Source organism: Salmo salar, chromosome ssa15, assembly GCF_905237065.1.
Source record: "Salmo salar chromosome ssa15, Ssal_v3.1, whole genome shotgun sequence".
NCBI lineage: Eukaryota > Metazoa > Chordata > Actinopteri > Salmoniformes > Salmonidae > Salmo > Salmo salar.
In genome coordinates, this window is record NC_059456.1 from 4,692,500 (window position 1) to 4,706,457 (window position 13,958).

General features: G+C 42.1%; 1 protein-coding gene across 1 annotated transcript in view; it reads right to left on the minus strand.

The window, feature by feature from the left end:
* The window catches only part of LOC106570895 (fibroblast growth factor 5), a 25,217-nt gene extending 11,743 nt beyond the window's left edge, over nucleotides 1-13,474 (minus strand). Inside the window, exons 1-2 of the mRNA XM_014143463.2 lie at nucleotides 12,752-13,474; nucleotides 1,217-1,320 (exon numbers count right to left, since the gene is read on the minus strand). Coding sequence (XP_013998938.1) covers nucleotides 1,217-1,320; nucleotides 12,752-13,004 — 357 coding nt within the window. The 5' untranslated portion in view covers nucleotides 13,005-13,474. The remainder of the gene's footprint in view (nucleotides 1-1,216; nucleotides 1,321-12,751) is intronic.
* Between the last annotated feature and the right edge of the window lie 484 nt (nucleotides 13,475-13,958).

A 13,958-nucleotide genomic window follows, 5' to 3' on the forward strand; every position in this document is an offset into this window, starting at 1 on the left:
CTCTCTGTCTCTCTCTCTCTCTCTCTCTGTCCCTCTGTCACTCTGTCTCTGTGTCTTTCTGTCTCTCTCCACCCCTCTCTCTCTCTGTCTCTGTCTCAATCTCTCTCTCTCTCTCTCTCTCTGTATTTCTCCCCTCTCTCGCTGTATTTCTCCCTCCCTATCTCTCTCTCTGTATTTCTCCACACCCCTCTCTCTCTCTCTCTCTCTCCCCCTCTCTCTCTGTATCCCCCCTCTCTCTCTCTCTTTCTCTCTCTCTCGCTCTCTCTATTTCTCCCACTCTCTCTCTCTCTGTCTCTGTTTCTCTTCTCTCTCTCTCTCCCTCTCTCTCTCTGTATTTCCCTCTCTCTCTCTCTCTCTCTCTCTCTCTCTCTCTATTTCTCCCTCTCTCTCTCTCTCTCTCTCTCTCTGTCTCTGTGTCTCTCTTCTCTGTCTCTCTCTCCCTCGCTCTCTCTTTATTCCCCCCCTCTCTCTATCTCTCTTTTTCTCTCTCTCTCGATCTTCTCTATATTATCAGCCTTCTTCTCAGACTGGACTAATCTTTTCTAACACATGTATATAGGGAGAGGCTTGTATATCTATCTACCCAGCCTGTCAGCCCAGGCTTCCTACTGCTGACTGTCAACGGAACAGAGGAACTTGCTGGCTGACTGGTCGCCTGGCTGGCTAACTGGTTGACTGGCAGGCCGGCTGACTGGCCTGCTTACAAGCAGCAGTATGTTTATCTGTCCACCTGTCTGTCCGCCTGTCTGTCTGTCTGTCTGTCTGTCTGTCTGTCTGTCTGTCTGTCTGTCTGTCTGTCTGTCTGTCTGTCTGTCTGTCTGTCTGTCTGTCTGTCTGTCTGGCTGGCTGGCTGTCTGTCTGGCTGGCTGTAGGGTGCAGATATGAGGTCATTCATTAAAAAAAAAGGGGGACATGTACAACTCTCAAGATGGTTCACATTTGTTGTCAGTGACTTTCATCTGTCTTAGTGCTCAGGCAAATTTCACTTCAATGCAATAAACAATGGAGTTTCTGCACGCCTCTCCTCAGATATACAATGGGATCCATATTGGGCTACGTAAGACGCCCTGAAGCCTTCCTAACTTGAGCTAGCCTCTCCTTCAAAATGCAATGTCCAAAATAGTCGCAAAAGTAGTCCACTACAGTAGTCCACTACGGCAGTCCACTACAGTATGTAATTTCGGATGCAGACAGTGGTAGTTAATAGGCTACTTACCACGGCGTGAAGCCTTCCTCTCTTGTTCATGGACAGGAATCTGTTACTGTAGACTCCTCGGATACCGATGACGCCCTGAGACACAGCAAACAGCTCCAGGACACCTGAAAATAGAGACAACATATTGTCGTGATCACAACAGCAGAATAAATTAATGTATTGGATACTATTTTCTAGGAGTCCTCTCTCTCTCTCTCTCTCTCACTCTCTCTCCTCTCTCTCTCTCACTCTCTCTCTCTCTCTCTCTTTCTCTCTCTCCTCTTTCTCTCTCTCTCTCTCCTCTCTCTCACTCTCTGTCCTCTCTCTCTCTCTCTCTCTCTCTCTCTCACTCTCTCTCTCTCTCTCTCTCTCTCTCTCTCTCTCTCTCTCTCTCTCTCTCTCTCTCTCTCTCTCTCTGATTATACAGATTCTTCAATCACATTGATCTGTTTTCTGACATGCTGTTCCATATTTTTCCATACTGCATTTCTGTATTGTTTTAGTGTTTCAAAGTATTTTGGGTTGGATAGTTTCTCAATCAAACCAGCAGAACATACAGTAGAACATACAGTAGAACACACAGCAGAACATACAGTAGAACATACAGTAGAACATACAGCAGAACATACAGTAGAACACACAGCAGAACATACAGTAGAACATACAGCAGAACACACAGTAGAACATACAGCAGAACATACAGTAGAACACACAGCAGAACATACAGTAGAACATACAGTAGAACATTCCACAGAACATACAGTAGAACATACAGCAGAACATACAGTAGAACAAACAGCAGAACATACAGTAGAACATACAGTAGAACATTCCACAGAACATACAGTAGAACATACAGTAGAACACACAGTAGAACACAGCAGAAAACACAGTAGAACACAGCAGAACACACAGTAGAACACACAGTAGAACACACAGTAGAACATACAGCAGAACACAAAGTAGAACACAGCAGAACACAGAGTAGAACACACAGTAGAACACAGTAGAATACAGCAGAACATACAGTACAACACACAGCAGAACCCAGTAGAACACACAGTAGAAAACAGCTAAACATACAGTAGAACACAGCATAACACACAGCAGAACACAGCAGAACACACAGCAGAACACAGTAGAACATACAGTAGAACACAGCAGAACATACAGCAGAACACAGCAGAACACAGTAGAACATACAGTAGAACACAGCAGAACATACAGTAGAAAACACAGCAGAAAATACAGTAGATCTCAGTAGAACACAGCAGAATACACAGTAGAACACACAGTAGAACACAGCAGAACATACAGTGGAACACAGTAGAACACAAAAGAACATACAGTAGAACACAGCAAAACATAGAGTAGAACACAGCAGAACATACAGTAGAACACACAGTAGAACACAGCAGAACATACAGTAGAACACAGCACAGCATACAGAAGAACACACAGCAGAACACAGTAGAACACACTGTAGAACACAGCAGAACATACAGTAGAACACACAGTAGAACACAGCAGAATACACAGTATAACACAGCAGAACATACAGTAGAACACACAGTAGAACACAGCAGAAAACACAGTAGAACACAGCAGAGCATACAGAAGAACACACAGTAGAACACAGCAGAACACACAGTAGAACACAGCAGAACATACAGTAGAACACAGCAGAGCATACAGCAGAAAACACAGTAGAACACAGCAGAGCATACAGCAGAACATACAGCAGAACACACAGCAGAACACAGCAGAACATACAGTAGAACACACAGCAGAACATACAGTAGAACACACAGCAGAACATACAGCAGAACACACAGTAGAACACAGCAGAACATACAGTAGAACACATCAGAACATACAGTAGAACACAGCAAAAAATAGAGTAGAACACAGCAGAACATACAGTAGAACACACAGAAGAACACAGCAGAACATACAGTAGAACACAGCAGAACATACAGAAGAACACACAGCAGAACACAGTAGAACACACTGTAGAACACAGCAGAACATACAGTAGAACACACAGTAGAACACAGCAGAATACACAGTATAACACAGCAGAACATACAGTAGAACACATAGTAGAACACAGCAGAAAACACAGTAGAACACAGCAGAGCATACAGCATAACACACAGTAGAACACAGCAGAACACACAGTAGAACACAGCAGAACATACAGTAGAACACAGCAGAGCATACAGAAGAACACACAGCAGAACACAGAAGAACACACAGCAGAACACAGTAGAACACACTGTAGAACACAGCAGAACATACAGTAGAACACACAGTAGAACACAGCAGAATACACAGTATAACACAGCAGAACATACAGTAGAACACACAGTAGAACACAGCAGAAAACACAGTAGAACACAGCAGAGCATACAGCAGAACACACAGTAGAACACAGCAGAACACACAGTAGAACACAGCAGAACATACAGTAGAACACAGCAGAGCATACAGCAGAAAACACAGTAGAACACAGCAGAGCATACAGCAGAACATACAGCAGAACACACAGCAGAACACAGCAGAACATACAGTAGAACACACAGCAGAACATACAGTAGAACACACAGCAGAACATACAGCAGAACACACAGTAGAACACAGCAGAACATACAGTAGAACACATCAGAACATACAGTAGAACACAGCAAAACATAGAGTAGAACACAGCAGAACATACAGTAGAACACACAGAAGAACACAGCAGAACATACAGTAGAACACAGCAGAACATACAGAAGAACACACAGCAGAACACAGTAGAACACACTGTAGAACACAGCAGAACATACAGTAGAACACACAGTAGAACACAGCAGAATACACAGTATAACACAGCAGAACATACAGTAGAACACACAGTAGAACACAGCAGAAAACACAGTAGAACACAGCAGAGCATACAGCAGAACACACAGTAGAACACAGCAGAACACACAGTAGAACACAGCAGAACATACAGTAGAACACAGCAGAGCATACAGAAGAACACACAGCAGAACACAGAAGAACACACAGCAGAACACAGTAGAACACACTGTAGAACACAGCAGAACATACAGTAGAACACACAGTAGAACACAGCAGAATACACAGTATAACACAGCAGAACATACAGTAGAACACACAGTAGAACACAGCAGAAAACACAGCAGAACACAGCAGAGCATACAGCAGAACACACAGTAGAACACAGCAGAACATACAGTAGAACACACAGCAGAACATACAGTAGAACACACAGCAGAACATACAGCAGAACACACAGTAGAACACAGCAGAACATACAGTAGAACACATCAGAACATACAGTAGAACACAGCAAAACATAGAGTAGAACACAGCAGAACATACAGTAGAACACACAGTAGAACACAACAGAACATACAGTAGAACACAGCAGAACATACAGAAGAACACACAGCAGAACACAGTAGAACACACTGTAGAACACAGCAGAACATACAGTAGAACACACAGTAGAACACAGCAGAATACACAGTATAACACAGCAGAACATACAGTAGAACACACAGTAGAACACAGCAGAAAACACAGTAGAACACAGCAGAGCATACAGCAGAACACACAGTAGAACACAGCAGAACACACAGTAGAACACACAGCAGAACATACAGTAGAACACACAGCAGAACATACAGCAGAACACACAGTAGAACACAGCAGAACATACAGTAGAACACATCAGAACATACAGTAGAACACAGCAGAACATACAGTAGAACACACAGTAGAACACAGCAGAACAAACAGTAGAACACAGCAGAACATGCAGTAGAACACACAGTTGAACACAGCAGAACATACAGTAGAACACACCGTAGAACACAGTAGATTACACAGTAGAACACAGCAGAACATACAGTAGAAGACATCAGAACATACAGTAGAACACAGTAGAACACAGCAGAACATACAGTAGAAGACAGCAGAACATACAGTAGAACACATAGCAAAACACAGTAGAATACACAATAGAACACAGCAGACCACACAGTAGAACACAGCAGAACATACAGTAGAACATACAGTAGAACACACAGCAGAACATACAGTAGAACACACAGCAAAACATACAGCAGAACACACAGCAGAACACAGCAGAACATACAGTAGAACACAGCAGAACATACATTAAATTACACAGCAGAACATACAGTCCAACATACTGCAGAACACACAGTAGGACGCAGCAGAACACAGAGTAGAACACAGCAGAACATACAGTAGAACACAGCAGAACATACATTAGAACACACAGCAGAAAATACAGTAGAACATACAGCAGAACACACAGTAGGATAAAGCAGAACATACAGTAGAACATACAGCAGAACATAAAGTAGAACACAGCAGAACACAGTAGTACACACAGCAGAACATACAGCAGAACACACAGTAGGATGCTGCAGAACACACAGTAGAACATACAGCAGAACACACAGTAGAACATACAGCGGAACATACAGCAGAACACAGCAGAACATACAGCAGAACATACAGTAGAACACACAGCAGAACACAATAGAACACACAGTAGAACACAGTAATACACACAGTAGAACATACAGCAGAACACACAGTAGAACACATCAGAACATACAGTAGAACACAGCAGAACATACAGTAGAACACATCAGAACATACAGTAGAACACAGCAGAACATACAGTAGAACACACAGTAGAACACAGTAGTACACACAGTAGAACACATCAGAACATACAGTAGAACACAGCAGAACACACAGTAGAACATACAGCGGAACATACAGTAGAACACAGCAGAATACACAGTATAACACAGCAGAACATACAGTAGAACACACAGTAGAACACAGCAGAAAACACAGTAGAACACAGCAGAGCATACAGCAGAACACACAGTAGAACACAGCAGAACACACAGTAGAACACAGCAGAACATACAGTAGAACACAGCAGAGCATACAGAAGAACACACAGCAGAACACAGAAGAACACACAGCAGAACACAGTAGAACACACTGTAGAACACAGCAGAACATACAGTAGAACACACAGTAGAACACAGCAGAATACACAGTATAACACAGCAGAACATACAGTAGAACACACAGTAGAACACAGCAGAAAACACAGCAGAACACAGCAGAGCATACAGCAGAACACACAGTAGAACACAGCAGAACATACAGTAGAACACACAGCAGAACATACAGTAGAACACACAGCAGAACATACAGCAGAACACACAGTAGAACACAGCAGAACATACAGTAGAACACATCAGAACATACAGTAGAACACAGCAAAACATAGAGTAGAACACAGCAGAACATACAGTAGAACACACAGTAGAACACAACAGAACATACAGTAGAACACAGCAGAACATACAGAAGAACACACAGCAGAACACAGTAGAACACACTGTAGAACACAGCAGAACATACAGTAGAACACACAGTAGAACACAGCAGAATACACAGTATAACACAGCAGAACATACAGTAGAACACACAGTAGAACACAGCAGAAAACACAGTAGAACACAGCAGAGCATACAGCAGAACACACAGTAGAACACAGCAGAACACACAGTAGAACACACAGCAGAACATACAGTAGAACACACAGCAGAACATACAGCAGAACACACAGTAGAACACAGCAGAACATACAGTAGAACACATCAGAACATACAGTAGAACACAGCAGAACATACAGTAGAACACACAGTAGAACACAGCAGAACAAACAGTAGAACACAGCAGAACATGCAGTAGAACACACAGTTGAACACAGCAGAACATACAGTAGAACACACCGTAGAACACAGTAGATTACACAGTAGAACACAGCAGAACATACAGTAGAAGACATCAGAACATACAGTAGAACACAGTAGAACACAGCAGAACATACAGTAGAAGACAGCAGAACATACAGTAGAACACATAGCAAAACACAGTAGAATACACAATAGAACACAGCAGACCACACAGTAGAACACAGCAGAACATACAGTAGAACATACAGTAGAACACACAGCAGAACATACAGTAGAACACACAGCAAAACATACAGCAGAACACACAGCAGAACACAGCAGAACATACAGTAGAACACAGCAGAACATACATTAAATTACACAGCAGAACATACAGTCCAACATACTGCAGAACACACAGTAGGACGCAGCAGAACACAGAGTAGAACACAGCAGAACATACAGTAGAACACAGCAGAACATACATTAGAACACACAGCAGAAAATACAGTAGAACATACAGCAGAACACACAGTAGGATAAAGCAGAACATACAGTAGAACATACAGCAGAACACACAGTAGAACATACAGCGGAACATAAAGTAGAACACAGCAGAACACAGTAGTACACACAGCAGAACATACAGCAGAACACACAGTAGGATGCTGCAGAACACACAGTAGAACATACAGCAGAACACACAGTAGAACATACAGCGGAACATACAGCAGAACACAGCAGAACATACAGCAGAACATACAGTAGAACACACAGCAGAACACAATAGAACACACAGTAGAACACAGTAATACACACAGTAGAACATACAGCAGAACACACAGTAGAACACATCAGAACATACAGTAGAACACAGCAGAACATACAGTAGAACACATCAGAACATACAGTAGAACACAGCAGAACATACAGTAGAACACACAGTAGAACACAGTAGTACACACAGTAGAACACATCAGAACATACAGTAGAACACAGCAGAACACACAGTAGAACATACAGCGGAACATACAGTAGAACACAGCAAAACATACAGTAGAACACAGCAGAACATACAGTAGAACACACAGCAGAACACAATAGAACACACAGTAGAACACAGTAGTACACACAGTAGAACATACAGCAGAACACACAGTAGAACACATCAGAACATACAGTAGAACACAGTAGAACATACAGTAGAACATATAGCAGAACACACAGTAGAACACAGCTGAACATACAGTAGAACACAGCAGAACATACAGTAGAACACACAGCAGAACACAATAGAACACACAGTAGAACACAGTAGTACACACAGTAGAACATACAGCAGAACACACAGTAGAACACATCAGAACATACAGTAGAACACAGTAGAACATACTGTAGAACATATAGCAGAACACACAGTAGAACACAGCAGAACATACAGTAGAACACACAGCAGAACATACAGCAGAACACACAGTATAACACAGTAGAACATACAGCAGAATACGCAGTAGAACACAGCAGAACATACAGTAGAACACACAGCAGAACATACAGTAGAACATACAGCAGGACACACAGTAGAACACAGCAGAACATACAGTAGAACATATAGTAGAACACAGCAGAACATACAGTAGAACACAGCAGAACATACAGTAGAACACACATCAGAACATGCAGTAGAACATACAGCAGAACACACAGTAGAACACAGCAGATCATATAGTAGAACATATAGTAGAACACAGCAGAACATACAGTAGAATACAGCAGAACATACAGTAGAACATACAGCAGAACATACAGTAGAACACAGCAGAACACACAGTAGAACATACAACTGAATATACAGTAGAACACAGCAGAACATACAGTAGAACACAGCAGAACATACAGTAGAACATACAGTAGAACACAGCAGAACATACAGCAGAACACACAGTAGAACACATCAGAACATACAGTAGAACACAACAGAACATACAGTAGAACATACAGCAGAACACACAGTAGAACACAGTAGAACATACAGTACAACACACAGCAGAACATACAGTAGAACATACAGCAGAACACACAGTAGCACACAACAGAACATACAGTACAACACACAGCAGAACATACAGTAGAACATACAGCAGAACACACAGTAGAACACAGTAGAACATACAGTAGCACACAGCAGAACATACAGTAGAACACACAGCAGAACATACAGTAGAAGATACAGCAGAACACACAGTAGGACGCAGCAGAACATACAGTAGAACATACAGCAGAACATACAGAAGAACATACAGTAGAACACAGCAGAACATACAGTGGAACATACAGCAGAACACACAGTAGAACATACAGCAGAACACACAGTAGAACACAGCAGAACATACAGTAGAACACACAGCAGAACATACAGCAGAACACACAGTAGAACATACAACTGAATATACAGTAGAACACAGCAGAACATACAGTAGAACACAGCAGAACATACAGTAGAACATACAGCAGAACACAGCAGAACATACAGCAGAACACACAGTAGAACACATCAGAACATACAGTAGAACACAACAGAACATACAGTAGAACATACAGCAGAACACACAGTAGAACACAGTAGAACATACAGTACAACACACAGCAGAACATACAGTAGAACATACAGCAGAACACACAGTAGCACACAACAGAACATACAGTACAACACACAGCAGAACACAGCAGTAGAACATACAGCAGAACACACAGTAGAACACAGTAGAACATACAGTAGCACACAGCAGAACATACAGTAGAACATACAGCAGAACAGACAGTAGAACATAGCAGAACACACAGTAGAACACAGCAGAACATACAGTGGAACACACAGCAGAACATACAGTAGAACATACAGCAGAACACACAGTAGAACACTGCAGAACATACAGTAGAACACAGCAGAACATATTGTAGAAGACACAGTAGAACACAGCAGAACATATAATAGAAGACACAGTAGAACACAGTCAAACATGCAGCAGAACACACAGTTGAACACAGCAGAACATAGAGTAGAACACAGCAGAACATACAGCAGAAACACAGAAGAACACAGCAGAACATACAGCAGAACACACAGTAGAACATACAGCAGAACACACAGCAGAACACAGCAGGAAATACAGCAGAACACACAGTAGAACATACAGTAGAACATACAGCAGAACACAGAGTAGAAAATACAGCAGAACACACAGTAGAACATACAGTAGAACATACAGCAGAACACAGAGTAGAACATACAGCAGAACATACAGTAGAACATACAGCAGAACATGCAGCAAAACACACAGCAGACTGTAACTTTAACAACAGACATTAACAACAGATACTGTAATATGACAGTTATTCTGAAGCGGACAATGAAATGGGAGAGAGAGAGAGAGGCAGAGAGAGAGGCAGAGAGAGAGACAGAGAGAGAGAGAGAGAGAGAGAGAGAGAGAGAGAGAGAGAGAGACAGAGAGAGACAGAGAGAGAGAGAGAGAGAGACAGAGACAGAGAGAGAGACAGAGACAGAGAGAGAGAGAGAGACAAAGACAGAGAGAGAGACAGAGAGAGAGAGACAGAGGGCTTTGAACAGTTTACCAAGTAAATGAGAGTTAGTATATATCTGGGGTGGTTGAGTCTCCTAAAGGTCAAAGCCTGATTCATATGAATCTGTTGGCTTGAGACACACAGTGACACTTTGTAGATTCCTGCTACTACATTAATTGAATTGTTTTGATCTTAAATAAGTATTACTAGAATTACTATAGGCCAGTGTTCCCTAACTCCAATCCTCGAGTACCCCCCAACCAACAGCACACATTTTGTTTTAGCACTAAACAAGCACCCCTGATTCAAGACTGATTTGAGACTAGACTAGAACTCTTACATTATCCATCACTGTCATTATCATACACATAACTAGAGTATCATTATTTAACTAGCTAAACTTTTTTTGACAATAACACACAAATCATTTAATAAAAATGTTTTTATTTTTTATTTTTAAATAATAGATAACACTTTCTGACTGCGGAAACTGAAGGAAGACCTCGGAAACTGTTACGTCCCGACGTAACACACAGAGCCAATGACAACCATCCAAACATGTTTCACATTGCATTGTTACGATAACAATCATACTGATGTCCAATCCAAAACATCCTGGTCTCTTCTGCTGCACCTGTTTTATGTATGCAGATAGACCTGCCAATGTCTCAAACAGTCCCAAATAAGCCAGTTCAGCCAGGCGGTTGAACTCCAGTCCAGTCAACAGTTTCTCAGGGCCACCAGTAAGTTAGTAACATGAGGCTAAGGATAAGTGTAGGAATGGCACGGGTACTATATCTGTTGTCTGTGACTGCCATGTATAGCTAAACCATGAATCTAATCCCTATTCATAAATGATATAGTGTGTTATTTAACAGGTCATTTTATGTAACACTTGTGATGAACACAACCCTTCCCTGGTTACATGTAGCTTAAAGAGTGATTTTAGTGTTCTTAAAACTGATTTTTGGTCAAATACAACATTTTATTAAGGTGGAAGTCATGAAAATATGACAGCCAGGTCGCTCAAGATCCACTAGGGAATTGGATGTCCGTCCAGGTAAACAGGAAGTCAGGAGATGACCTCAAAACCGGCCACTAAGTGGAAAGATGAGTGCTGTTACCATTAAGTAGGCTTGGGTTTCGGATGGGTGTTGTGGATAGGGATGGCGGAAGGGCGCGAGCTCTGACTCTGGGGGTCGCGCGTTCAATCCCTGTGCTAGGCACTTATTATTATTTTTTGTAAACATTTTTTTATTTATTTCAACCCTATCCCGAAACCTTAACCCTTACCTTAACCATTCGGAAATAATGCCTAAACTTAAAACCTCTATGGGATCTGTGTCCCTATACAGGGACGGTTGTTGCTAACGTGCGCTAATGTGACTAGAATGACATTGTAAGTAACATCCACATTTCCGGGACATAGACATGTCTTTACATGTGCAGAAAGCTTCGATTCTTGTTAGTCTAATTGCACTGTCCAATTTACAGTAGCTATTACAGTGGGGAAAAAAGACCATGTTATTGTTTGAGGAGAGTGCACAACAACCATAAACTTTTATCACGGCACTTGGTTTGATACATTCACCTCTGAAGGTAAATAATGTACTTACATTCAGTAATCTGGCTCTGATTTGTCATCCTGAGGGTTCCATAGATAAAAATGTAGCATAGTTTAGTTGGATAAAATCCATTTTTTTATATTCAAATGTAGGAACTGGGTTCTACAGTTTGAACCCCTGCTGTTTCTGAATATGCATATCCTTGCTTCAGGTCCTGAGCTACAGGCAGGTATATTTGGGTCATTTTAGGTGAAAATTGAAAAAAAAAAAGGGTATGATCCTTATTAACCTTTGAAATGTGTCGTTTATGTACAAGGGTTTGGTCGTCTGATTCTGTAAGTGAGACTGTGATTGCTTGTGCAATATTAATAGCCCTATTACACTTTTTGAGGATAAAAAGCAATGTACAGTTAAGAGGCAAACTGCATATTCATATGTATGTAGCCTAAGTTCATGTTGGAAACACAGCAACACAATAAGTCGACAATAGTCTGCCATTACAGCATTACCTTCTCTCTAGTCACACTTTATGAATCATTATTAGTCCAACCACTTGATACTCAGAGGCCTATTATAGCGAAAATGGTTTAATAACTTACTTAACCGATTGGGTTCATGACTGCCGTTAACTCGTCCGTCGGTGTGTATCTGAAGATGAAAACCAATGCCAACCCGACAGTACAGTCTGCAAGTCCTGCGTCCGGAACCACTGACTGTACCCGCTTCCAGAAGTTGGTCTTCCAAGGAGACGTATCCAAGGGATCCAGTGACTACTGCGGTGGAGACGGCGACCACAGCGGCGCAAATCAACTGCACCAGAGCAAAGGTAAAAAGGGAAGGAGGAACATTCATTCTTCCAAAAAAGGAAACTCTTGTCTTCTCTCTGGCTCTGCTAGGCCACTTATTCTTCTTTTTCTATCATTGCGTTGTTGTGGTGTATCCCGAGCTCACTGGAAAAGCTCTGTGTGTGTAGTGCCAGTGCACGAGGAACCGTGCGCACACTAGAAACACATCCAATTCCTGAAGACGCTCGTGGGCATTACCCCAGCCGTGCAGCGCGGTGGTCGGTGTGTGTAGCTGCTGCTGGGGGTGCAGGAGTGGCTCCGCTGGCCTGGCACACACGGAGATATTTATAACCAACAAAATGATGTCACTGCTTAATGCATGACTGAATTCTGAAGGACGTTTTCTCTCTCATCCGTATTTTTTCCCTCTAAAAAACACCAGCCCCTGCTCAATATCGATCTGCGCTGCCAACAGCAAATATGAGGCAAAAATAGGACAAAACTGACAGCGCAAAATGTTCCTTCCAAAGGACTCCTCCGTGCCAGGACGCAGCATGCGCGGCATTTTACGCACGAGGAGGCATGCTTTCATAGATCTGCAGCACAGCAATAATTCATAACTGGAGAGAGAGAGAGAGAGAGAGAGAGAGAGAGAGAGAGCGAGATGGGGGGATTTCTATCGAAATCGGAAATGTTCTGTGTGGAAAGTTCAAACTTTGCTGTACGACCTGAGTGCGACGCTATAAAGAAGAATATCTGTGTGTCTGAGGGACAGTGGGTTTCAAATAGATACAGACCTACAGTTCCTCAGGTGACGTTTTACAGTTTGAACATCGCACATCACGCAAGCACAGCGCTACTTTACCTTAATAGCTTATTTCTTTAGCCTACTTTATGATACATTTAACCCACATGGCCGTTATTCTGTCCCGACCGAGGGAATAGAATCCACTAGAATAGAATGGCACTTTTGAATGCAAGGTGCATTTTGGGGAAATATTTAAATGGATTTGAGAATTAT